The sequence below is a fragment of the Coffea eugenioides genome, chromosome 8 (genome assembly GCF_003713205.1).
Source record: "Coffea eugenioides isolate CCC68of chromosome 8, Ceug_1.0, whole genome shotgun sequence".
Lineage (NCBI taxonomy): Eukaryota > Viridiplantae > Streptophyta > Magnoliopsida > Gentianales > Rubiaceae > Coffea > Coffea eugenioides.
In genome coordinates, this window is record NC_040042.1 from 42,800,030 (window position 1) to 42,826,908 (window position 26,879).

The 26,879-nt window shown below is 37.1% G+C and overlaps 4 protein-coding genes across 7 annotated transcripts; all 4 read left to right on the top strand.

Annotated features, from left to right (window-relative positions):
• Positions 1 to 17: 17 nt before the first annotated feature.
• Positions 18 to 7,546, top strand: LOC113781263 (plasma membrane ATPase 1-like). Of its 3 annotated transcripts, none has more exons than XM_027327171.1 (21): positions 18 to 77; positions 746 to 865; positions 995 to 1,093; positions 1,209 to 1,346; positions 1,443 to 1,577; positions 2,123 to 2,302; positions 2,547 to 2,753; positions 2,867 to 2,986; positions 3,490 to 3,609; positions 3,873 to 3,995; positions 4,350 to 4,454; positions 4,535 to 4,679; positions 4,908 to 5,072; positions 5,155 to 5,393; positions 5,487 to 5,519; positions 5,623 to 5,704; positions 5,847 to 6,011; positions 6,285 to 6,466; positions 6,643 to 6,825; positions 6,950 to 7,128; positions 7,323 to 7,546. In XM_027327171.1, exons 1-21 carry the CDS (start codon positions 18 to 20, stop codon positions 7,414 to 7,416), a joined length of 2,874 nt encoding a protein of 957 aa, XP_027182972.1. In that variant the 3' UTR covers positions 7,417 to 7,546. The 3 variants fall into 3 exon arrangements, with proteins under 3 accessions (XP_027182972.1, XP_027182971.1, XP_027182973.1); XM_027327170.1 differs by having other exon boundaries at positions 5,847 to 6,007; positions 6,254 to 6,466; XM_027327172.1 differs by lacking the exons at positions 18 to 77; positions 746 to 865 and having other exon boundaries at positions 1,010 to 1,093; positions 5,847 to 6,007; positions 6,308 to 6,466.
• A 3,040-nt stretch (positions 7,547 to 10,586) lies between these two features.
• On the top strand, positions 10,587 to 14,614 carry LOC113779666 (nudix hydrolase 8). 2 transcript variants are annotated; one of them, XM_027325342.1, is made up of 9 exons: positions 10,590 to 11,083; positions 11,721 to 11,977; positions 12,280 to 12,345; positions 12,500 to 12,637; positions 12,942 to 13,019; positions 13,144 to 13,194; positions 13,312 to 13,346; positions 13,666 to 13,774; positions 13,991 to 14,614. In XM_027325342.1, exons 1-9 carry the CDS (start codon positions 10,942 to 10,944, stop codon positions 14,195 to 14,197), a joined length of 1,083 nt encoding a protein of 360 aa, XP_027181143.1. In that variant the 5' UTR covers positions 10,590 to 10,941; the 3' UTR covers positions 14,198 to 14,614. The 2 variants fall into 2 exon arrangements, with proteins under 2 accessions (XP_027181144.1, XP_027181143.1); XM_027325343.1 differs by lacking the exon at positions 13,991 to 14,614 and having other exon boundaries at positions 10,587 to 11,083; positions 13,611 to 13,768.
• A 3,776-nt stretch (positions 14,615 to 18,390) lies between these two features.
• Positions 18,391 to 23,739, top strand: LOC113779725 (deSI-like protein At4g17486). Its single transcript, XM_027325425.1, has 5 exons — positions 18,391 to 18,693; positions 18,993 to 19,249; positions 21,441 to 21,728; positions 22,512 to 22,589; positions 23,405 to 23,739. The coding sequence occupies exons 2-5, from the start codon at positions 19,087 to 19,089 to the stop codon at positions 23,545 to 23,547; spliced, it is 672 nt and encodes a 223-aa protein (XP_027181226.1). The 5' UTR covers positions 18,391 to 18,693; positions 18,993 to 19,086; the 3' UTR covers positions 23,548 to 23,739.
• A 129-nt stretch (positions 23,740 to 23,868) lies between these two features.
• On the top strand, positions 23,869 to 25,457 carry LOC113780836. Its single transcript, XM_027326618.1, has 2 exons — positions 23,869 to 24,417; positions 24,882 to 25,457. The coding sequence occupies exons 1-2, from the start codon at positions 24,313 to 24,315 to the stop codon at positions 25,455 to 25,457; spliced, it is 681 nt and encodes a 226-aa protein (XP_027182419.1). The 5' UTR covers positions 23,869 to 24,312.
• Positions 25,458 to 26,879: the final 1,422 nt, after the last annotated feature.

Below are 26,879 nucleotides of genomic sequence, written 5' to 3' on the forward strand. Positions count from 1 at the left end.
GAAGCTGGGAAGCTGCAATGGATGCAGAGAAATCTACATTAGCCTTGGAAGCTGTTAGCAAAGAAACTGTTGACTTGGTAAGTACTTGTCAACTCTCATTCTGTCATGGTTCACAATGTTCTGCATTGTACATACATGACATCTCCTATGCGAGGAGTCGTAACTGTATGTCTGTATTCTTAGGGAACAATCAATTCACTTTTAGAAAAAGTCCTCTTTTTCATATGAAATGCCATCTCAAGATGGAAATGAAGACTCTCAGAGGAATCAATGAATGAGAGAAATTGCTCATTTCTGCTTACAACTAGGGGACATCCATCTTCTTGGATAGGTGATATAGTTTCCCTTGCACAGCAAATAAACATGTGCAAAAATTCCAGTAAGCTGTATCATTCATCAAGATCACCCAAATGTGTCCCTTTGATGGATCAGTGTGATGCATCTTGGCTTATTTCATCAATTATTTCTGCCGGCATTTGGACAGTGCTTGGTATATGCCTATTTTTTTTTTTCACTGAATTGATCATTTTTTACTGCATTCATGGATTTCTTGCCTTGACTTTCTCAAAGTGAAAGGACATTCTTTGAATGAATATAATTAACCTGGATCAGCGTGATTTTCATGATGTCTACACATAAATGACGGCCAACAGAGTCAGTTCCTACGCTTTGGTATCATTGTTGCTCCTGGGTTTCAGCATTCATCGCCATATCTTATCATCTATATCATCAACTATTATCACAGGAACACATTCCTATTGAAGAAGTCTTTGAAAATTTAAAATGTACCGAAGAGGGTCTCAGTTCTGATGAGGTTCGAGCACGTTTGGGTGTGTTTGGCTACAATAAACTTGAAGAGAAGAAGGTCTGTTGTTTTTTTATGCATTTTTAACCTTTCTCCCTTGTTATGATTATCCCAGCATATCCCTCAAATTCAGCATTTCGCTTTCTTAATTTTGTTTGTGACATTGTCCATACCTTTTCCTATGTAAAGGAGAGTAAAATACTCAAGTTTTTGGGCTTTATGTGGAATCCTCTTTCTTGGGTCATGGAAGCAGCAGCTATTATTGCTATTGCAGTTCCACGTGGCGAGGTACTTCTTTACATCTGATCTCATACTATACGTGCATAAAACAATCTAGTGGAAGCTCACATTACATGAAAATCATGCCTAATTGCTGCCGTAAAATATCATGTTGCAGGATAAGAAAAAAGAAGTTGATTACCAAGACTTTGTTGGCATTCTCATATTACTTCTCATCAATTCAACCATCAGTTTTATGGAGGAAAATAACGCTGGAAATGCAGCTGCAGCTCTTATGGCTCGATTGGCTCCAAAGGCTAAGGTCAGTTTCTGGGGAAGTATTTGGCACAGTTACTTCTTCTGCAAGTTCTTTGTTTGGACTACATGTCTTTTGACAATGTCTAAATATGTCCATTAGGTTTTGCGGGATGGCAATTGGAATGAAGAAGATGCATCTGTGCTGGTTCCAGGAGACATTATAAGCATAAAACTAGGAGATATCATCCCTGCAGATGCAAGACTACTCCAAGGAGATCCATTGAAAATTGATCAGGTGCCATACATTAGTTCTCTGTAGAAATTGACACATTTTGCCATCTGAAACTAACAGTCAAGTGTTTGCATCATTATTGTGTAAAACAGAAAACAGCTCTGAAGAAAATTGTGCAAATCTCAAATCTTAAAATTTTCAAACTAGCTAATGGATGTAAACCTTTATGGGGCCATCTTTCTCATTCTCCTTTTCTAACTGATTTTCTGAACCTCAATTATTATTTTACAATTGATAATATCTCTTTATGCTTCTTGCACTTTTTCCCAGTAGAAATTTTGTCAGTATAATCAAACAAGATGCACAAATATCCACGTTTTGCAATTGCAGAAAACCAAAACTAGATTCACTTGGAAGAAGTAGAAGATCACCTGAGTGTATCAGTTATTTTTTTAATGTTTCTAGTGAATCGATTATGGCCAATGTAGTTTCTGTAATCACAATGATGCTACTGCAATTAGTGTGGCAAAAGGAAAACGAGCATGGTATAAAATAGAAATTCTGCATCTACAAAATCCAGTTTTTGAGTACTTTTTTTCTGCTTTCAGTCTGCTCTTACAGGAGAATCCCTGCCTGTTACCAAGAATCCTGGTGATGTAATATACTCAGGTTCGACATGTAAGCAAGGTGAAATTGAGGCTGTTGTTATTGCAACTGGTTTGCATACTTTCTTTGGAAAGGCAGCTCATTTGGTGGAAAGCACTACACATGTTGGTCATTTTCAGAAAGTAAGCTTAAATGCATCCTCTCATATGATTTCTAATTTTCTTTTGTACCTCAAGTATTAAGGGCAAGTGAACATATGCTAGACGATAGAGGTTGTACTGGGATGGATTACATTATGAAAATGATGCAGCTATAATGACTGCTGTTGCGTTGTATTAATGGTCCTGAGGTTCGCCTAGGAGTAAACATGCAAGTGAAATCTAATTATTCTTTCTAATAGTGAAGGTAATACTTTCCTTGTTTCAGGTGTTGACGGCTATTGGTAATTTCTGTATATGCTCAATTGTCATGGGGATGCTATTTGAGACTATTGTCATGTTTGCAATGCAACATAGGAAGGCTACCGAAGGTATTGCCAATCTCCTTGTTCTACTGATTGGTGGTATTCCCATTGCTATGCCAACAGTTTTGTCCGTTACCATGGCAATTGGTTCCCACCGTTTATCACAACAGGTTTGTACAATCTTTTCTCTTCGCCATGGTCATAGTAATTATTTTCCAGTGATGGTATTGGACAATGAGGAATTTTTGAGGACCCAAATATGAAGCATGCAACATTGTTTCAGGGTGCAATAACAAAAAGAATGACAGCAATTGAGGAAATGGCTGGGATGGATGTACTGTGCAGTGACAAAACAGGCACTCTAACTCTGAACAAACTTACAGTGGACAAAAATATGATTGAGGTAACAAATTTTCCTCTCTGATCTGCTTTTGCCTAGACAAAATTATAGATAGAAGACGTAGCATTTCAGAGTTCAAGTTCAGATACAGGAGTCATTACACGGGATTTATAGGTGTTTTTATCTATTTCCCAAAGAAAGTGCCAGATTCTGAAATGTAAGTCATTCCTCAACCTAAGAGAGGCGCTGTGCTCACAATCACAGGAGATAAAAAGGACTTTTATCTGATCATCATGCATGTCACAAATTAGGAGTTTGAAAAATTTACTTAAACTGGCTCTTGTCCAACAAGAACAGTGAATAGAGAATTGGCCTATAAAACCATTCTTTGCAGTCTGAGTATCCAACTCCACTAGAAGCCATGGTTTGACTAGGTTTTTCTAGCTTGAAGAAACACAAGAAAAGTTGAACTTCCATTTTCTTGCCTTTTTATAGTAAAGAAAAATGCAAGAATATAACTTAGAAACTTGTTTAAAACAAGTAATCCGTTTCTTGACATTTCACAGGTTTATGCCAAAGGCGTGGACAAAGACACAGTTGTTCTGATGGCAGCAAGAGCTTCAAGGTTAGAGAATCAAGATGCTATTGACACTGCAATTGTCTCAATGCTTGGTGATCCTAAGGAGGTATTAATTCACATTAACTAGAACAAGAGTGCAGCTTATATGTTGTCCACTTTTCACAGCATTAAAATAGAACACACATACCCTCACAGGTTGCTGAGCTTGGTTTTCTTTCTCAAGTATGAGAAGATACCAAGTGCGATGCATTTCTTAGTAGCTTGGATTATTTAATAGTGAGTAATTGAGAAATTTTCTGTTGAATGAAGAAGCTTGAGATACTCTCTTCTTGTTGGTCAATTTCTAATTGTTGAATCTGAATGTGTAAGGCACGAGCTGGGATCACTGAAGTTCACTTCCTTCCTTTCAATCCAACCGATAAAAGGACAGCACTTACCTACACTGATGGCGCTGGTAGAATGCACAGAGTGAGCAAAGGTGCACCAGAACAGGTACAGTAACTTCAAGCACAGGATATTGTTAATAATACAATATAATAACATCTATTTGAGCATTAAATTACAAGGGCTTACTGATAGATTCTTGAAACTCACGTACCTTTAACCTCTTAGTACAAAATGTATAACTACCAATACAGCAACCTACTCAAGCACAACAAGCATGAGTGAAATGAAATAAGAAATGGTCTAGGATAAAGCCAAGTCACTATTGGATATATAGTGATCAAGATATGTCTCAGCCTCTAAGGACGTTCAGCGTCCTGTATTTTTATTGCAGAGAAAGAGCACCGGCATTTAATATCTACAAATTTTGATTTTAATGCTCAAATCGTATGTGATTCTTAGATTCTCAACCTTGCGCGGAACAAATCTGAGATTGAAAAGAAAGTGCACTCAGTCATTGACAAATTTGCTGATCGTGGGCTACGGTCCCTTGCAGTTGCTCGACAAGTAAGGGAACTATCAGCTTGGATTGTCTTTTTGATGATTTTTCCGATGAATGACAAGTGAATTTATCTGAATAATTCCAGGAAGTACCTGAAGGCACCAAAGACAGTCCTGGTGGACCATGGGAATTTGTTGGCCTGCTCCCTCTTTTTGATCCACCACGCCATGACAGTGCAGAAACAATCAGGAGAGCTTTAGATCTTGGAGTTAGTGTCAAGATGATTACAGGTAAATCATGCTATATCTGTTCTGTCTAAACTTTTTTACTTTTCAATGAAGTTTATACATTAAATCGTGCTTCTAATGTCATCATGTGAGTCTGGAAATTTGCCCGACAAGAGTTGTGTCATCTTTTGCCTTATTCTTTTGCTCTTTTGACTTCCAGTAAACTGATTTTATGTGGCTGCCTTTTCTTCTCATTCTTGCTGTGCTTTATATGTATGTGACATCTTTCAGGTGACCAATTAGCAATAGCTAAGGAAACAGGGAGACGCCTTGGGATGGGTACAAACATGTATCCCTCATCTTTCCTTCTTGGAGATCATAAGGATGAGTCCGTTGCAGCCCTGCCGATTGACGAACTCATAGAAAAAGCAGATGGCTTTGCTGGTGTTTTTCCTGGTAACTAAGTTATATTCTTGGGTAGACCAAAAATGTTCATATTGTAGTTCCTTTCTGAATTCAATGCCTATATTCCCTGCAGAGCACAAATATGAAATTGTGAAGATATTGCAAGGCAGAAAACACATTTGTGGTATGACAGGAGATGGGGTGAATGATGCGCCTGCTCTGAAGAAAGCAGATATAGGGATTGCAGTGGCAGATGCGACGGATGCCGCACGAAGTGCCTCAGATATAGTTCTAACTGAGCCTGGGCTGAGTGTTATTATCAGTGCGGTATTAACAAGCCGAGCCATATTCCAGAGAATGAAGAATTACACTGTAATATAATACTCTCCATTTACAGCCTTACTGTAGACCAAAAGTTGTTAGTTCATTACATGTACGTTCTGAAACTCTTCTCCTTTTATCCAGATATATGCTGTATCCATCACAATCCGTATTGTGGTAAGCTAATGCAGTTTCCCTATTTCAGTACCTAAACTGCACGTGAAGCCTAAAGATGCCATCAATATACTCATTTCTGTTGTTTATTCTGTTGTCTTAACAGTTGGGGTTCATGTTGCTCACTGCATTCTGGAAATTTGACTTCCCTCCTTTCATGGTTCTTGTAATTGCAATTCTCAATGATGGTAAGACACAAAAATCTTGAGTTTCGTAAGTCTTAAATATTTAATATGGCTGTGAAGTATATAAAATGTTAGTAGATTGACAACGAGTTTGTGCTTATTACTCCTGTTAATGTGTTTCATGGTTCTCACATTTTGTCTCCAGGTACTATAATGACTATATCAAAAGACAGGGTCAAGCCATCTCCACTTCCCGACAGCTGGAAGCTTAGTGAAATTTTTGCAACAGGCGTTGTAATTGGCAGTTACCTTGCACTGATGACTCTTATATTTTTCTACGTGACATATGAAACAAGCTTCTTTGCTGTAAGTGCACATCTTCTTCATTGTTTATAGTGAGTTCTGAAAAAAAAAATTGAAAACTTTTATTCATTACTGCCTATGGCTAACTTGTGCACACATTCGAGAGTTGAATAACCAAATGCATTCTCTGTATATGTGGTCGCTGAAATGAAGAATGTGCTTATGATCTTATACAGTTCAATTTCAACAACACTTCAGTTCCAGTAAAAGAGATGACAATTTCAACTAATAATGTCTGCTTTCTGTCAGAAACATTTCCATGTGACTGACTTCAACAAAGGGCTTTACAATCTCACAAATGAGGATGCCAGGAAGCACCTAAATGCACAACTAGCTTCTGCTGTCTATCTTCAAGTCAGCACCATCAGTCAAGCCTTGATCTTTGTGACGCGCTCCAGAGGATGGTCATACACAGAAAGGCCCGGTCTTCTTCTTCTTGCTGCATTTATCATTGCCCAATTGGTAAGCATGGTTCAGAAGTTGCTACATAGAGGCAATTTTACCTATAAACAAAAATTCCATGATGTACCTTGGCCTTTCTTTAGATATCTGGTAGAGAATTGGCGAGATTGTTCTCTTTGTTGTTTGAAACAAAGTATATGCTTGGCTTTGACTTCAATAATACATTATCTTGATAGTTTGCAACCATACTGTCTGCTGTGGCCACATCGAAATTTTGCGGAATCAGGAAGATTGGATGGGGTTGGACTGGTGTGATTTGGCTATATAACATTCTCAGCTACTTGCTGCTTGATCCTATCAAATTTGGCATTCGGTATGCACTCAGTGGCAAACCCTGGAATCTGCTACTAAGCCAAAGGGTGAGTAAATGATAAAATTTTCATACCATATAGATCATTTACTATGAGACCATTTTTTGTTCTCCAATTGAGGTCATTTTACAATCGCGTGACTAATGGTAATAATGCTTCCTCTGATCACCAGATGGCATTTTCCACACAAAAGGATTTTGGAAAGGAACTTAGGGAGGCCGCATGGGCAGCTGAGCAGCGAACCCTTCATGGGCTTCAATCTGCAGAAGCAAAAGCATTCAACGAGAAGCATAATTTTAGGGAGATCAGCATCATGGCTGAAGAAGCAAGAAGACGTGCAGAGATTGCAAGGTTAGTCTTAATTTCTTCCTCTTAAACTGAAGATGTAGATTGTAGACCGCCAACTTGCTTCCAGTCTCGTTCTGCAAGCCATAAATACTTGCCTTGCATATACCTAATGCCCCAGAAGGAGCAGTAAAGCTAAAACCTGCACTATATGTGAGAATGGATACTAAGAAGTTCGTCTGCATTTCTTCTTTCAATAGGTTGAGGGAACTTCACACATTGAAAGGCAAGGTGGAATCCTTTGCAAAGCTACGGGGATTAGACTTAGATGTCAATTCTCATTACACACTCTGATAGCTACTGATGCCATTGGTGGTTTCTGCAACTCTTTTGTTATTCATTTCCCTCCTTTGTTACAAGCTGCCAGACAACTTGAGACGAAATTCTGCGCTCGTCCATCACTGTATGATCATAAGTGTGCACCAAGCGATCCCATTTGCACAAAATTATAAATAAAAGCTTATACATTTATTTCAGTATCTACAAACAAGGTTGTCGATTTGTGGTTTTTCTCTCCAATATCGGGTCAGTCACTCCTGATTTTATCGAATGCAAGCAAGAAATCGAGTCAGTGTATTTAGCCAACAAAAATGTCTTGTCACTTTTTTGTTTTTCCTCTAAATTTGCTGGTGCTTCAAAAAGGTCATTTAGAAAAAATGTACCTGCAACACGTTCAAATGAGCTTGAAGAAGGTTCAAGGAACATGGTTCCCAAATGTTCCATGTGGAGGCCAATTGTGGGTTTGTCCACCTCGACAACCCCTCACCTCGGCAACCGTCTTGGGGTTAAGGGTGAGCCCTTTAAACCCTGGTGGTCAAGAGGGTGTTGGACCGATGGGTACCAGGCATTCAACCCCAAGACCCTTATACCAAAGGACCAGGGTTCGAATCCTGGGGAGGCCCCTCCCGGTACCATCCCAACACTGGGTACCAGGCATTCAACCCCAAGACCCTTATACCAAAGGACCAGGGTTCGAATCCTGGGGAGGCCCCTCCCGGTACCATCCCAACACTACCCGATGGGTACCAGGCATTCAACCCCAAGACCCTTATACCAAAGGAGCAGGGTTCGAATCCTGGGGAGGCCCCTCCCGGTACCATCCCAACACCCTCTTGACCACCAGGGTTTAAAGGGCTCACCCTTAACCCCAAGACGGTTGCCGAGGTGAGGGGTTACCCGATGGGTACCAGGCATTCAACCCCAAGACCCTTATACCAAAGGACCAGGGTTCGAATCCTGGAGAGGCCCCTCCCGGTACCATCCCAACACCCTCTTGACCACCAGGGTTTAAAGGGCTCACCCTTAACCCCAAGACGGTTGCCGAGGTGGACAAATCCACAATTGGCCTCCACATTCCACATTTGGAAGGGCTTACTGTAGATGTCAATAGGTAGGCTTGCAAATAAATCGAGTTCAATTGAGCTATGTGCAAATTTGCTCGGTTAATGTTCGAGTTCAAGCTTATGCTAACCAAGTGCAAACGGCACGAAAAGATTAAAGAATTCAAGTTTGGGCATATATTTGTGAGTCTTGAAAGCAATATATATGCATATGATGTAGATCTTTACACCATGAAAGCTGAATTTCGTCCCTTCATATACAGTTATACCAATGATGTCTTGTGTTTTCTGATTGGACAAAAGCAATGACTGCAAATAAGTTCCTTAGGACCGTTTGGTGAAGTTTGTGTTCTGCAATTTATGATTTTTTTTTACTAACAGCTGCTTTGTTTAGTCACGGTTTTAATAAAAAGAGAACATAAACTTGTTTGATACAAGTTATCATTTAAGGAACAGATGAAACTAAACGCCTCGAGTTTCTTTTTTTTGTTGTCATTTTTATTAAAATTGAAATAATTATTGTTTTTTTTTAAATACAGAACTTTTCTATTCTCAAAATTCAACTTGCAAAAAGAAAATATTTATCAATTTTCAAGCACCACAAAATCTCCAATCGCCTCAAATCTACAACAATGACTACCAAAATTAATTTCCTACGCCAGAATAACATAATTTCAGCCCCAATTGCAACAGCAGTGTTTCCGTATACCAACATACTTACTAATCCACTTGGCTTAAAAGTAGTAATAGTGACCCTTAAATTAGCACAGTAATACACATAAGGTCTGTCTAATTGGTGTTAATTGGACACTTATTAATATATACTTCAGGTGTTAGATTTTTAAAAATGTAAGATTAAATAAAAATTTGATGAATAAATGAAGTTGGTTCACTGGTCGTCATGAATACTAGAATGGACATAAATCTTGGGCGACGGGGAAATTCTAATTTCTACAGGGACATAAATGAAAACTTGAAATTTTTTTAAGGGACTACAAGAAGAAGAAGTGTAAAATCTTGAGAGAGCAGCTTAGAGCTTGAGTTTGAAGTGTATTGTCTAATTTAGAATTTGAGGTTGAATTCGAGTTCGACGAACCTTCAATTTTAAAGAAAAAAACCTTAATCTTAATTTTAATATTATGGTAATAGTAGAAAAATAACAAAAAGGAAAATCTAATAAACCTCTCCAGCCAACCAACGCAACCAATCAATAATGTAGATGGATTATCCTAACATTTGTTCAGTCACTGGGTTCGGACACGTACGAGGACGATGGGCCCCGCAACATAATTGGAAATCACGTGCGGTAATGGCGTCCACGAAAATATCCCGTACTTAAAATTGGAGTATTAAATTTACAAAAGAGGTGGGACTCCAAAACGGGACGCGATTCATCGTCTTTTTGTTTTACGTTGCTCGACTCGACCGGACTGGTCCCCTTTTTTTTTTTTGTTTTACTTTATTTAACTAACGTTTAGATTTGATACATCGTGATTCGTGAATTCCAATTTGGCTCGTTTCTCGTCTGCTTTCAAGGAATTGATTTCTGCATCAAAAATGCACCGACAACGTGTTCGCATCATCTTCTTAGTGGAATGCTTACTTAAAATTGCATTATTAATAGGTCAAGTTTTGATGGTAAATTAATTAGGTAATTTAAAAAACGCCTAGAATTGCAGCCATTTTAAAATGAAGAAGAATTAAATCAAGAATTAATTAGTTAAAATATTTCATTAACTTTACTGGAACATGCATAGCCTGCATTAGGGCCAAATCAAGAAGCTCAATCCTCTAGTCTCTCATCATGATGGTTCGGTTTTACAAAAGCCAACATTTGAGTCACCTTTGATACTGTCATAAACAAGACTACTTCAGATTTTATGCTAGTTGATAACGTATTATAATGATGACAAAGGTTCTTGATCACTGTTAATTTGATCTATAAGCAATTACCTGGCCATTTGGATTGGCGCAGTAGATTCGTTAGTGACTCCATTTAAGCTTCAAGTTACTTGTAACTTGTCTGCTAATAGCCATGCATACGTGGGAAGATTTTTGTAGTCAGTTTTCCAAGTAGTTTTGTCACTTTCCCCCCAGGCTTATTTCAGACCACATGTTCCCAGCATTACTCCACTTGCTTAGTTCTAGACTTTGAGGTTCTGCATGACCAAAAACCATGGATGTTATGCTTCTTCTATCCCTTTGATTCTTAATCTACACTCACGGGATTTTGTCGATTCTTCTATCAAGAATTGTAATTTTCCGAGTCTTTTAGCTCTCACTTGAGCTGCCCTCTAGTTTACTCCGACGGTTGGAATCTCAAGAGCTCCCTTGTTTGTTTCTAGCAATTTCGAGGGAATCTTAATTAGTTTAAAGGGGTTTTTGTTTCTTCTAATTATCCGATAAGATTTCATATATTGGCTCTGACTTCATTGGAAGGTGTGTTCAAGGGTGGATCAGTTGAGATCGAAAAGTGTAAATGCAGTTTAAACCGTCTGCTGTTAAGTCGGTGCCCATGTCCAAGATGGTGGGAACAGAGATGATGTTTTCAACCTCCTTTATAAACCCAGGGCGCATGGCTGGTTGCAGGGAGGTTATTATGCAATCGTTTTCGTGCAGAGGTAAACTCTTTACCTCCAACCTGGACCCCTGACTTTCCTTCTTTGGCTGGCCTCAGGAAGTAGGGAACCATGGAAAGTAATCATCTGACCTTTACTGTCCATGAATTATAATGGCTGAACCCACGTTCCTTCCAATCTGACCTTAATTCTCCGTGAATACTTCCTTCCAGTTGATAAAGCACAAAATGTTTGGTTATAATCATCTTGTTCTCCATTATTGTTTATGATTTTTCTCATCATTTACTCATGTTACACCTCTCTTCTTGCATGATGAGTGAGAACATTCTGCAATTTGTTTTCCTTTCATCAATTTAAGGTTTTTTGCCTTTCACAAAACCCCATTGTGATTGTCAAATGGTAATTCACTGATTATTGGAATAACAAAAGAATGTCAGGAATGTTTATCAGGTCGCAAAAGCACCTGAACTAGTACTTTGAATAAATGCTATTTTTGTTGTACGTGCAGAAGCCATAAACCTTTTATTGCTCTTGCAAGATAAATTGATGTCACTGTCTAGGGATAGGGTGGAATCTATACTACAGTATTCATGTAGGAGGTTGGATGATAGATCCTAAACCTTCATATACAATATCTGCTCCCTCCTTCACCTTCCTGTTTTCTGTCTTCTGTGCTCAGTTACATATCCCAAGGCTTCTTATTCAAGTATTTCACATAATACCATCAGATCAGTTGGAGAAGAAATTTTATTCGAGTCTTTTCCTTATCGAGTCAATGGAACAAACAGTTCGAGTATGTATTACGAGGATGCCAGGGTGCTTGATGCATTCGATGATGAGTATAATGGAGTAATCGTTCATTCAGAAGGTCTACCATCTAATCCAACTTCTTTTGCCTCCATACTTCGTTCATCACTTTCTCATTGGAAAGCCAAGGTAATTCACTTTTGTCATGCTGTACTGTGATTAGTCTCCTTGGAGCATGACTTTGTAGTGATAAAAGCTTTAATGATGTGATATGGAGCTCTTGATATGAATCTTACATGCTCAACTCTCTCATTACTACTTTCATGTGGCTAAACTTATCTAGTTTCCGTTTGTTTATGACTTGTCGTTCCACTTGTATCATCGCAACTTTATCCATCATTTAATCCTCCTCTGCAATACAAGTAGATCAGAGCATGGCTTCGAAATTCAGTCTTGTTATGAACTCACACTTTTAGGCCAACAAATTGCAGGGCAAGAAGGGTGTGTGGCTCAAGCTGCCAATAACAAAATCTGAATTTGTTCCTATAGCAGTAAAGGTACAGTTCCACCCTAAAGTTCCATTTGCACCCTCCCATATGAATTTGATCTAAGATCATTGTTCTAATTGACAAATGACAGAATGTTTTTTGGCAAGTATATGGCCTCTTTCCAATTGAATGCAATCCCTGATTTGCGTATCCATCAAAACAGGAAGGGTTTCAGTACCACCATGCAGAAAGCGAATATGTCATGATGACATATTGGATTCCTGAAGAACCTTGCTTGCTCCCATCTAATGCCTCCCATCAAGTTGGAGTTGGGAGTTTTGTGATAAACGAAAACAATGAGGTATATTTGCTTATGTTTAAAGAATAAAGCAAATCCAAATCAAATTGGCCTTATTACTTGATTGAAACCAGTACCTTAAAAGCTTTAGGGAGAGTGAGGAGCTTGCTTAGTTTTTGTTGTGATCATCATTTTAAAACGTGCTTGAATAGCATATTGTTTGCCTCAGAACTCTTCCAAAAACTGTCAGTTCTAATCTTCATTCTGCATCCTCGGAAGTCTTGAGGAAAGTTTCTTAGCAATGTTATGCCAACTCTAGCCATTGCAATACAATCATTTATGAAGTACTATCCCATGATTAATGCAGGTGCTAGTAGTACAGGAAAAATACAGTCCCACAGGGCTAGCTGGCCTCTGGAAAATACCCACTGGTTTCATTCTTGAGGTATCTTTGGCAGTAATGAATTTGGATTTCAATGCTTAAATGCCTTTGGGAAATGAAAATGAATAGTAGACACAATAACAGGATGGCATCCGTTAGATAAATAACTTTTTGTCATGTATTACAGTCTGAGGAGATTTTTACGGGTGCTGTGAGAGAAGTTAAAGAGGAAACTGGAGTAAGACATCATTTCCATGGACTCCTAAACCTAAAGGATTGTTGCCTTTTACTTGTTATGAAAAAAAAATAAAGTGTGAATCAACTAACTCATACGGATATTCTTTCACATTTCCAGGTTGACAGTGAATTTGTGGAAGTCATAGCTTTCAGGTAATAACACTATCCTTGCTTTTCTTGCATGCATCTCTCTCAAATGAAAGAGTACCCTGTTGCAGATTATATTAGCATGCTTTTTCGTTTTTCTTTCATACTATTTTGGAAGAATGCGCATAAGCAAATAAAATTAAATGATGCCATCCAATGATTTCCTCCCAAATCCTTATCTCGAATATGATTTACGTCACCATGCCTCAACTATCAGCAGTAAACTCATCCCATCTGCATATAACTGCTAATGGTATCTGTAATGTACAGGATCTGGAGACATCCATTCCTTATCATAAGCTATCTGTACACTCCTTTCTTTCAGGCATGCTCACAATGTGGCTTTTGAGAAGTCAGATTTGTTCTTCATCTGCATGTTACGATCTCTTTCTACACAGATTATGGTTGATGATCAAGAAATTCAAGCAGCCAAGGTAAACAGACGCCATAATCTCTTTAAATTTGATTATCTGTTCTGGTTGTAACATGTAAGTTCGTAAAAGAAAATCAATTAGATCTTTTACTCAGTTTTTTGACAGGAGTATATGGTCTTGAACTCAACTTTTGGGATATATTGAGCAAGTTTGGTAACTACAAGTGGTATATATTGGTCAGATACTTATTTTAAGTTTTCTTGCTTTGCTACGCAGTGGATGCCTTTGGTTGAGTTTGTAAAGCAGCCTTTGATCCAAGAAGACACTATGTTTAAGAAAATCACTGACATTTGCATTGAAAGGATGGGAAAGCGTTATTGTGGATTAGCAGTCCATCAACTGGCCTCTAAATTTGATGGCAGGCTTTCCTCTTTGTACTTCAACATTGTTGAAGACGCAAATTCTACCTGTCAAACCAGTTAAAATTGCACAGGCAGGATTCAAACAGCACATAGTACTTTGACAGCAGATATACCTTCAAGGAATGCTTCATTGCTGCATCTCTTTTCTGATTTTTTGCATCTGATGGAGATAAAGCAGCCATTACATATATCTTGGCAGTTGGCATGATCAATGATGAATTAAGTATTACAACGGATGCATAAATTGGCAGCAAATAACCCTGTACTGATGTATATATCTTGAAGGGTAAAATGCAGTAACATAATGTTTGATTGTGTAAATGATTTTTACTATATATCTAATACAAGGAAAGTTTGACACACATTTTCTATATAACCATCTATCAGAACTTGCTGTTTGTAGCGAAAGAAAACAGCATTCATCACCTGTAATTGTATGAACAAATTTGTGTACCAAAACGATGGTTCAATCCCTTAATCTTCGAATCATCTATTGCTCATCCTGCTTGAAACACAAAGTGTTCTCGTTTCTCATGCATCTGCACTTCCTTGTGTTGAGGAAGCAAATGCAAATTTCCAATCAGGAAGTATTGGAGGAAAATAATTACAATCTACAACTAACAAAATACAAATGAAGTAACAACTCACATGAGTGCTACAGCTTGAAAGAAAACTGAAAGGAAAAAACAAAGCATGTGATTTGCCTGTGGAGAAGCAAATTATTCTTGTACAGCGGAATAAATTAATCCAAAAATGGATGGTACGCATCGGCTTGTTGGTTTTCCTGGTCAGATGCAATGGGCAACATCCTATCGGATCACTGTAGACATGTTTCTTCCGGCAAGACAAGTACTTCTTATTTTTCCTTCAAAAGAATGACAAATGGTATCCAGGAAAAATTTTCTTTCTTCGTTGCATTTCCTCTATCAATGTCACAAGAAAATTTGAAGGAGTAAATTCTTAAAAAATTGTCCATCATATGTATAAATACATTGGGAAAACTCATGAAACTTTTAGTGGTTTGATTTATGAAGGTGAACTGTTTACCTTTTCAAAGCCTCTTATGCTTGTTCACGTTCTAACATTAATGTTAGTCGATTCTTTATGTACCTAAATCAATTTTCTAATTGCAAAGTGGCTAAGAAACCTTCCAAGCGATTTTCGTCGTCCTCCTTTCAGTTGTGATTACCACGCAACTTTTGATTTTGAACCTTTTGATTGAGGAAAGACATCTAATTTTGGACCTTTTGATTCAAGGAAGACATTCGGAAGCATGAGATTTTCATAATTTGAACTTTTTTTTTCATTATAATCTACCTTGTATATAAGAAAAGAGCAAGGTTTAGTGTTTTCCTTTCCTCTTGCCACATGGTTTCTTAATTATCTGACAAGTGGCAAGGTAAAATGTTTCTTGCAAATTGTCTAAATCTAAAGCTTCTCTTGTCCTAAGCCTTCTATTTCTTTTCCTTCTTTTGTCTTCTTTTGCCATTGCACTGTTACTATAGCATGCTGTCTCATTGACACATGGCACCCTTGGTGAATTTTTGAGCTTTCATTCTTTCCTTTTCTTTTTATAGGCAACGGTAGATAGATAGATTGGACTGCATTGCACAATGACCAAATTTGGTCTGACCTTGGCATTCAAGTATGAGGTCCAATTATTTTTATTGAATTTTTCAATTTGTAAGCTTTTGATAGATGTAATTCAATTACAAATTATTATTATTATTATCATTATTTCAATTTATATTTATTATGATGTCAATTTGAGAGAGTATTTTTCAGATCATCGTATTTTCAAAAACAAAAAGAAATATTTAAAATTGATTTCAAGCTCTAGGTCTTGGACAGATGTAATCCAATTATAATATTATTATCATTATCATTATTTGAATTTATATTTATTACGATTTGAAATATCATTTAAACTTATATTTCACAGATTAACTTGACTTTATTAAAAATCATAGAATTCTATTTGTCTTTTTGAAAATTTATATTATTTTTTTTTTGCTACGTAGTTAATATAACTTTTGCTATTTTAGAAGCCGTCAAAAAATGATAGAAAAATTGTCACATTTTCAAAAATTAAAAGAAATATCCAAATCTGATAGCAAGAATTTTATTATTTTAATCTACATGCTAAAAAAATATTTAAACTTTCTTAATCAAACCTTGGCTATTTTTGAACTCGGAGGAAAAGAAAAAGATATCTTCAAAGTGGGAAAATGATAAAAAAAAAAAGAAGAAAAGAAATTGGTTCCAATTTGTTATAAATGCAAAAATGAAATAGCCAACTAATAGAATACACACTTTCGAATCAATTTTATTTTAATTTATTGATATGTGAACATTTGTCTTTTATTTTGACAAAAAAAATTTTTGTTGAGCAAATGAATGCAATAATTTCTGAATGACAAAAAATATATGCTTTTGTTTTTTTAAGGAATGGCAGGGTAAAATGTTTCTTGCAAATTGTCTGAATCTAAAGCTTCTCTTGTCCGAAGCCTTCTATTTCTCTTCTTTCTTTTGCCATTGCAATGTTTTTTTTTCAAATTGCCGTTGAATCACTTCGTAGCAGCAGAAAAAAGGACGAATTCACTGGTAAATTCAAACCAAGTACAATCCCTAAAAAATGTGGGGATTAGCTTTTGAAGTTACTGTGGGGATTAGGTTTATTTGCGTAAATTCTTACTTCTGTAAGAAAATGTCAGAAAGAAAACTCATTCTCAGAGGTTTGGGTAGTCTTTATCTCTTAGCAGCGGGGCACCCTGTGGGGTTTTCTATCCCACATCGGTATTGGGGGGGTTGGAGTTTGGGTAGATAAGTCCCTCACAGGACTTCAAAAGTTACCGGCTTTTGAAGTTACTGTGGGGATTAGATTTATTTGCATAAATTCTTACTTCTGTAAGAAAATGTTAGAAAGTACAATCCCTAAAAGAAGCTGATTCTTGGGTCAAGTGCAATCACGTGGATGTGGAGGGTTTTTGTGGTTCTAACCGAGAGAAAGTACAATGCTTTGTTCAGAAAATTGGTAGAACAGTAGCATTTTTTGCAGGTTCATATTCGGCTGCACTGTTTCTTTCCCAAATTGCCGTTGAACCCTTTTCCTCCTTTCTCTCTACCACACGGCTCTTCTGAGCACAAATTCGGCACATTTATCCTCAGCAAATCCAATTCCAGCCGCCGCCTACGCTACCAAACCCAGCAGGTCAACAACCCTCTTCAAACATGCAAAAAGTTTGGATATGATAACAGATTATAGGGGCCTAGGCTGTGCTTAGCACAGCCAATAACCTCCTAGTGATAATTATATGTCAAGTCCTGTTGATGAACAGGTGTCTGTACTTTTAGTGGTTGTTGCTTTATTGACTTTTTGTGTAATTCATTTGTCTATTATGTGGAAGTTATTTATTTATAATGTGAAAAATGATTGTAATTGTTTCAAGAAAATTCATTGATTCATTGCTAAAATCCTATATTTGTTGAATATATAGTGAGTAAATACAATAGTATACCCTACTTTAATTACATAAAATTTTGTCATTTTTTTCCATCCATATGCTAAATAATTGTCTTTGACATTGATATCCCAATTACTCAGATATAATTGGTCAAATCTTATTAACAAATATAGTACATTCACTATTACGGCAAATAAATTAGTATAATTTTCCATGTTATTTAAACACAATTCTATTAAATATCAGTACATTTTATAAAAATATTAACCTTCAAGTTAACTATTCTTGAAAATATTCACTTGCTATTTAATAAATAAATATTAACATAATCACACGTAATCATGAGCACTTAAAATATGTACAAAGCAGTGCGTAGCAAGGGTTTTCCAGCCTCCTAGTTCGATACAGAGAGGATAAGAAACCAATGGACAATTACCCGTTTTTGGCAGCACCTGGCTCTTAATCATTTTCCACAAACCTTCACCTTGGACTGTCTTCTTGACCGAGAATATTTAATATCCTGCACCTGCGGCAAAACCAATATACTCTGTTCAATTAAGATTTTAACTTATCCAATTGTTTTATCCACAAAGCTAAAATATTAGGGACATTTATCAAGTAATTTTGAAAATCCTGGATTTAGAGTCTTCTTGAGTAATACTAATACTAATAAAAGTAATTCGATATCAACCCCATCCAAAAATTAAGAAGATAGTCTACAAATTACGAACCTTAGTTTAGGAATTGCGAGTTCTCCTAATAGGTCTGAAAAAATTCATGTGTCTTAAACTATGATTAACCACAGTAATAAACAATTAGTGCTACACCTTCCTCTATCAGTATCAAGATTCAAGACGTTTGGGTCGGGGTAATAAAAAAAATCAGTCCATAAAAGACATCTTCTTACTTTGTCTTGAAAATCGGACAGATGAAATAAAACGTCTTCCACTGTCGGAAATTCCCACCAATTAATGAATTCTTCCCTCTCTGCCACTCCTCCTCTTCTCTCTCTGATCCGAAGAAACACACCGCCCCAACTGTCTCCTTCCTGAATCACTTCAGCAAAATTTCAAACTTTACACATAGTCACAGAGTAAGTTTTCTTTCTTTTACATAATTACCTGTTTGCAAGATTACTTATGAAGTACTGAATTGTTATTTACTATTTGTGTTTGAAATAGTGTAGTTAAAGCATCCCACCTTATAGATCCCCTGCTACTTATTTCTGAACCCAAATTAATCTCTTTTATGACTGTATTCAGCTTTGTTTTTGAGGGTTCTGGCTAAAATCTTGAATTTTGCCTTGTATGATATTGAAGTTAAATGTTTATGCCGTATTAGCTAATCCGACTGACTGGTTTTTTGATGTTATTCGGTTCTTTTTTGGATCAGTATTAAAGGGTTGTCGTTGTTTTCGTTGTCCGGTGGAAGCTGAGGTTTGCCTTGTAGAGTCATAGTTGGAGAACGAGGATTGTTGGTAAAAAAAATGCGGTTGTTTCCATTGAGCTCGAGTTCGAGTTCATCAAAGGATCGGAATAGTAATGGAGAGAGAAATCGGGTCTCTTTGTATTTAAATGTATATGACCTCACAAATATAAACGACTATCTCTACTGGTTCGGGCTTGGGATTTTTCATTCCGGCATTGAAGGTATTAAAAAAGCTCCAATCTTTCTTTCCTTTTGTAATGGTTTACTAGTTTACTATACTTTTTTATGCTTATATCTAATGAATCGTAATGTGTTTGGAGATTGTTTGTGATAAAGTTTGAATCTTTATTCCTTTTAGAAAGTTGTTTCTTAAATTTCAGTTGTTTGTCTAGCATGATGTTACCTGATTGTCCTCTAGTTGTTTTTAGGAGTTTTGAGGGTGTGACTGTTTTTGTTGAGTGTAATGTTGTTTTTGTTGTTGTTTATATAGATGTGCACCGTTTGCTCCTCTGCATTGCTTCTCACAAGTTTTGAGGCATTGCAGTATATTAAAATAGTTGTGGATAAACATTTTAAGGCCATAATAATATACCATACATGGTTGAAGCTTCCTGCCCTGTCTGACATGATTACCAACATGGCAACTGTTATAACAATTTTGCAAACCCAGATTGAGGTGATATTTACATCAGCCTGACTCAGCTCCCATGTCCATAATTGCAAATGACTCTTTCAAGCATGGGCTGCCAGCTGATATTTACATCAGAACTCGTTTTGGGGAATGCTTCTTTTGTCTAACAAGTTGTTGGAAATAACTTGTATTCAAGGTTATTCATTGGGGACTCTTTATACCAACTTGTCAAATACTAGCAAAGCTACGGGATTTGAGCTATGAAGCAGATCATGGATAGTTTGCAAGTCATGTCCATAGGCCATGGGTTTGTGCCAGTCTTTCTTTTCTAGCTATACATAAAGCTGAAAACTTTTTGGTTACCCAATTGCTGGCCAATCTCTAATCTCTTGTAGTTCATTGCCCTGTGTGCTGCTACCTTTCTCTGTTGTGTCATGCTAAGAAATCTCTCTTATCTGGAGTAACTATATTGACTTGGAAACTTAATAAAGTGTCAGCTAGGAACGTATTTTATGTGATATATTTATTTCTTTTTGGGCTAATAATCTCAGATTTTACCCAGTTTAGGTATTTTGAGTGTGGAACTAGGTAAACAGAATATATTAATTTTCTCCACAGAGGAGCTCCAGTGATACTGAAAACCATTAAGTTTGTTTTATTCACATAATCATTTATGCTTGTTCCCACCATAGTCAGTTGTAACAACACAATTTATTTAAGCTTGTGCCTAGAATCTTACACTGTTTCCAGTCAATAATGAACAAAAATCATTTTCACTGACAAGAAGAAAGAATCTCTCTTTCAAGTCGTCACTTAATAGATTTACGTAAGATGTATGCACAATAGTACTAATTCACACATATTTTCTCTCAGACATGCAGCCTTATTTGCATCACTTTAGCATCTGAATGCATCGAAAAGCTTAATTCACCTTAGGAACCTCCACTCTGTGGGGAGCTTAAAAAAATTTTCCTTACCTGTGAATTTAATTCACTATGAGTTGACTGTTTTGTATCGTGAAAAAAGAGGCGGCAATACCTTCTATTCCATTTTGCTCTTTATGTATCTGTTGTTGGAAATATACATTGATCTTATAAAATCTCTCTGCTAAATGATGATGTAATATTTTGAGTAAGAATAAGTTTTCGATGCCAAAATGCTAATCTTGGTTCTCATGTTTCAATCAATCTTCAGATGTTCATCTTTGTTTACTGTCGTTATATATTGGTGATGCAATTCAGTATGATGATTCATATATTTATACTAGCCTTAATCTTGGCAACGTTTAAAGAACATTAAACTTTGACATAAATGCTTAGCTACTTGTTACTCAGATCCTCAGTAGTTCCTGGAAGTTATAGTTTTGAGTCATACATGGCATATTGACATATAGATGGTAACTTAAAACATGGAGTGCAATTATGGCTCTTTGGTGATAGTTGTTGCAACTTTGGACTATATTGGGAGTGATGATCTACGACTTCACTAATTTCTTGGATCTGTTTTGCATTTCAATCATGACTGAGTACATTGGTTCTAAAGGGCTGCATGTAATCCAATAATAGATGTGTTGAAAGAAGTCTCATAGATGTGATTCTGACAAGATCTGTACAGTTAATTGTTATCACTTGCTATTAGACATGTTGAGCCTTTATTTTGACTTAGTCCATTAGTTCAATGGTTCTGGCTGTATGTGTTAGCATAACATGGTTATGTTCTATGTCGTTTTGGTTTGTAAAATTATAACTTTAGTAGTAATCTTTGCTTCTGTTTGACTGCAGTACATGGTTTAGAGTATGGGTATGGAGCACATGAGTATCCAACAAGTGGGGTGTTTGAAGTTGAACCCAAAAATTGCCCTGGTTTTGTTTTTAGGCGGTCAGTCCTTTTGGGTAGCACCGACATGACTCGTTCAGAAATTCAGTCATTCATGGAGCATCTTTCTAGCAAATATCATGGAGACAACTATCATCTGATTGCCAAGAATTGCAATCATTTCACCGATGATGTTAGCATGTGTCTCACAGGAAAGCAAATTCCTGGATGGGTGAACCGACTAGCACATTTAGGTAAGGACACAAGGAGTTTATTTGTAGTTTTAAGGATGTGAGTAGAGATGAAGTTTAAGGTAGTCAGGGAGAATTAAATGCAATTTTATTCTCAAGGTGGCCTAGACAATCTGGAGCTGTTAATTTTGTTATAATCTGTGATTTTATTTATTAGTCAATTAACTGAGATACCTCAATCATCCTTTTTTTGGGGAAAAAAATGGTTTCACAATCTGACTTTTGTTTAGGAAGCACACTTCATATGTACGTCAGCTAGATACAATTACTTGGTATAAATTGTTTAGTTCAACATTTGATCTTGTTCTCATTACTCAGGTGTACCTTTCGTGTGAAATATAGTAGAATAAGCTGTTTATTTTCTTCCTGTTGTTTTTTCTGTGAATGAATCATCACAGAAAGGAGAGATTCTGGAGTCAGGATTCTCTAGTTTGCTTTTTAGCCAATGGTTTTTCTCATGTTGTACATGGGATTATGGTAACAGAAAGACAAACAATGGAATAAATCTCTTTGGATATGTCTGCACCCTACAGAGAATGAACAGTACATTATTACATCTAGAAAAGTAGAATGAGATCTCTTGCCACTGGGCTTCAGCACCGATTGGTGGTGATATTTTTCAATGCTTTTCTTTGAATGTTGGGGTTCTTCTATACCAGTGGTATTTGAATAGAATCCAGTTCTACATACTGATGCTTTCAGGCTTTAGCAAGATGACTGATTTTTGGTGGTCTACATTTTAGATTGTTCTCTGAGCCTCACAAGTATTCTTCCTTAAAATTTCAGGTTCTTTCTTCAATTGTCTGCTGCCAGAGAGCATTCAGATTCAAGCAGTAAGACTCCCTGATCATCAAGCATATTCAGGCAAGTTCTATTGGTGTTTGGTTTTCTGTTTCTGGTGAAAGAAGGATGAAATGATCCCCTATATTATCTTGATTCAAATGATGAAGTCCTAAAAGAACCTGCACACTTTAAAGGAGTGTTTTTTACTTCAAATTTCAAATTAATAATTTGACCTTTTTTATAGTGTGGTCTAGCATGTCTTCTTCATCGGATCAAGTTTAGAAAGAAGTTTGCTTTCAAGAGTTTGTCAGTTGGTCATAGTAAATACCCACCTGTAGCAGTCAGCAGTGCAGAAGTTTAAATTATTGAACTTTAATATTCTTGCATGGAAACTGTCCATATTATTTTCCCTTTTTTCCCAACTATTTCATGATTCTTCCTATCGACGCAATTGGTTTGTATGTCCAACATTGAGTCTCGCACAATAATTGATGCTATATAGGAGTCTTAATTTGAAAATGATGAGGGCTTCTTTTGATACAAGTAAGCTCATGAATTTGGTGGCCCAAGCTTTTGGCGGCTTCATTTTCAGCTTTATTACTTAACAAGCCTAAAGATTGGATGAAGCTTGTCTTAAGAAAATAATGAGCAAATATGAATCCAAGTCTGTTCAAACCTCAATTCTTGAGCCAAACAACTGCCTTGTGCATCTATTATATGAACATAGCAACATCTATGATTAAGTTTAACCTAAAGCATCAAAATAGAAGAAATGATGTCCTTTATTAAGTAAACATATGGGGAAAACATTAAAAATGATTCTACTATGCTTTCCATACTCCAATCATTTTTCTTATGCAATTAACAGTACTTTTTATCTCTTTTATTCTCTGCAGATGATGGGACAGATTCTGTAGGATCATCAGTTTCAGCAGATGTTGAAGAAGAGGAGCTAGATCATCATCTACTGACGGTTACAAACAGTGATGTAGCATTTTTGAAGGAAAAGCCAGTGAGGCTAACAAAGGAGGCTCTTTGACTTGTATTTTTCTTCACCTTCCCATTTATTGGTTTCATCTTGGGCCTTGTTGTTTGTGGTAATTGTATAAAATCTAACTGTACTAGTTACCATATCATCTGAATCAATTTGTTTGAGTGTAAAATAGCAAGTGGCAAGGAACTGTAGTCACTTCCGTCTTAGTGCTTAAAGTAACTCATCTTTGTTTGGTCATATTGTTAGAAAGAAAAAAAAAACCATTACTTTTTGTTCAATCTAATTATTGTTTCAATTTTAAGTTGGGAAGAAGTTGCACTTAGTTCAGCTATTGGACGTGTTGCACATTAAACAGAGGGAATGACAAAGGGAACTATGCGAAATAGCTTGGGGCTGTGCAAGACTTGCAAATGATTGTTTAACAGATTTTCTCATCAACTAAGTGCTTGACCGAGTTCGTGCCCACCTCAGGCTCTGCGGATGTTGGCTGTTGGACTTGAATATTAGTTATGCAGCCACCATTGTTCGCCTTTCTGTCCCTTGGATCTCCTTGTTTCTATAGGACAAAAGTTTCATTTTGCAGTTTTTTCATTCTCATATCTGGCATGGCTTGGAGAGATTCTTCTGGTGCAGCAAATGAAGATGGCAAGACAGGATTGGGCAGACCAGTAAACCATTTTATAGGTGATGTTACCTGTCCAGACGATAGTGGACAAACTCCCTCTGCTGATTTTCCAACTAACGAAACCAGTGAAAAAGTTGCTGCTTGAGAGGAAGTGATCAAGAAAAATGTTATAACTGTAATGAATTATGAACAAGAGGAGTTGTTGCGAGATAGAAGAAGAGATGGCTGCTCTACATACCAAGATAGAAGAACTGAAGGAACTCGGAAATCGGTTCATTCCATCCACAATGGTAAAAAATTTCTCTTATTAAGTTATAATGGTCTTGCTTGTTCAAGTTTGCAGTTTTCTACTACCAGTTGATTGACACTATATACAGTTGAACTTATTAGTAAACCATCAGTACGAGCAACTGGGTAGCAGCTAATCCAGGCTGTTTTCGGGGGAAATGTCACCGGCAGCCAAAGAAGGAAACAACCGAAAACCCTCACAAATTGTGAGTCACAATGTAGTTGATCAAAGCCTGTCTAATGAACCTCATGGGAAAGGGACAGAACCAAGAAAGTTAGCCATTACGCGTATGTAACTGTAACTTACGTTCAAATTGAGCCACTCGACAGAGATTGTTTCTTGACGCCATTGGACCAAATGCATAATCCAAACAGTACTTGAAGACTTGAAAAAGCTGTATAGCCCATAACTGATATCATAAATACCCAGTTCAGTATACTGATTTTTCTTCATTTTTTTCCCCAGACTAAAATCATCCGAGGAGAAGTAATGGAATTTGTAGCCCATCTCAAGCATCATTATCGAATGGAGATGTATAAAGATTCAAGTATAGGACCATGGAATTCTTGCTCGCGTCATTTCTGCCACAGAAAGCCTTTCGAAGTAGAGGCAGTCTCATTTTACCAAAAAGAAGATGAAAGAGATGCTATATACGGTTGTAAAGAGAGTGGGTTTTTCCTTCATGAAATTTGTGCTCAATTTCAATTGCCTCAAGAGTGGAACCATTCCTGTCACTCTGAGGATCCTCTTTCGCTTTACGAAGTGGAATCCGGTGCTCCTCAGAAGTTCCAGTGCCATTTATGTGAATCCAATGGTTCAAATTTTGTGTACCATTGTGCAATCTGTAAGTTCAGCATAGACCTTCTTTGCATTAACTTGAAGCCTACCAAGAAATTGGAAGTTCATGCCCCTGAAAACAACCACCGGCATCCCCTATTCATATTTGAAGCACCATTTGTGGTCGATTTTCGCTGCTCTTTTTGCCATAGTCACATCTATGGGACTGTCTGTCTTGATTCATTGCAGAAACATATCGCATGAAGAGTGCTCTCTGCCATTAGAAATCAGATATGAGTTTCACTTTGAACACCCTCTAGCCCTTTTCCCCAGCTCCAAATTCCCAGTAAAAACGCCATCATGCAGTGCTTTCTCTGGGCCGAATTTCCGTGAAGCATTCTACATATGTCAGCAGTGCAACTTTGTTCTAGGCCTACAATGTGCCTTCTTGATGCCCATCTTCTCAGATTCCAAATCTCATCGAGAGCTCCAGGAGCAACCCCTCTGCCTGTCCCACCCGCTGACCCAATGCAGTGTCACAAAGCAAATCAATAGCAATTGCTCAGGGTGCAACTCACCCATCAAACATACCATTTTCGTTTGCACAGAATCTGGTATTTTACTGGGCAAATCCTGCATAGAATTGCTTCCTGAGATCGCACACCCTTGTGGCCCACTCCGCCATGTTAAACTCGTCGATAACTTGGACCTGAACAGTCGTTTGAAATGCCGTGGATGCAAAAAGACGAATTGCATTTTCACTTGCGTCCCCTCCAAATGTGATTTCTACTTAGATCCTCAATGTGCTTCTACAAAGCCACATATGATGGGTCTAAAATTCAGCAGCATCCTCTTGCTTTGTTGGAGACCAACCTTGGTAATTTAAGGTGCAACAGTTGCGCCATGCAAGAAGCATTTCTTCCAGTGCTTGGATTGTAGATTTGGTCTTCATCTGGAATGTTATCCTTTACCTGAAATCATCAAACATGACTGCCATTGTTATCCACTCACCCGTACTCCCAAATCAAAGACTTACCTGATGAAGATAGTGATGGTGAGTTCTACAGCAATGCTTGTGAAAAAAGAAGAGCCCTTGATGATCCACTTATTATTGCAAGGATCATTTTGTTTCTCATGTTCATTGCGTGATCTCTGAGCTACGTATATCATATATCATACTTAAAAAAAAAAAAAAAAAAAACTTCTGACCTTCAAGACTTGTCTACGGTTTCATGACTTCGTCATTCTTGATTTGCAATATTTGGTGTCACTCAGATTATGCATTACATAGAAAAGGAGTCTGCACTTGCAATTTCCTACGGAGAGGAGAATGAAGGAAAAGTTGGTGCAGCAGATGAAGAGATCGTAAAGGATATATTTATTGCTTTAAACAGACTTATCATTAGAAAAGCAGATGATCAGATAGATGAAGAGATTGCAGCACTTCAAAACCAGGATACAACAATTAAAGCATATACAAAAGCAGCTTCATGGGGTTCATTTTTCAACATCAAATAAAGTTTTGAATTCCTAGTTAGAAGAAAAATAGCTCATATTTTTGGACTCCTTGATTTCCGCGTATTGCTGTTGTCTTAATTCGTTTAAAGAGATGACATAGTCTTGTTGCTGTCTTTTCTTTGAACGGCGTTCATTTTGTCGGCCAAATAGCTGTGCCACATCATTGTG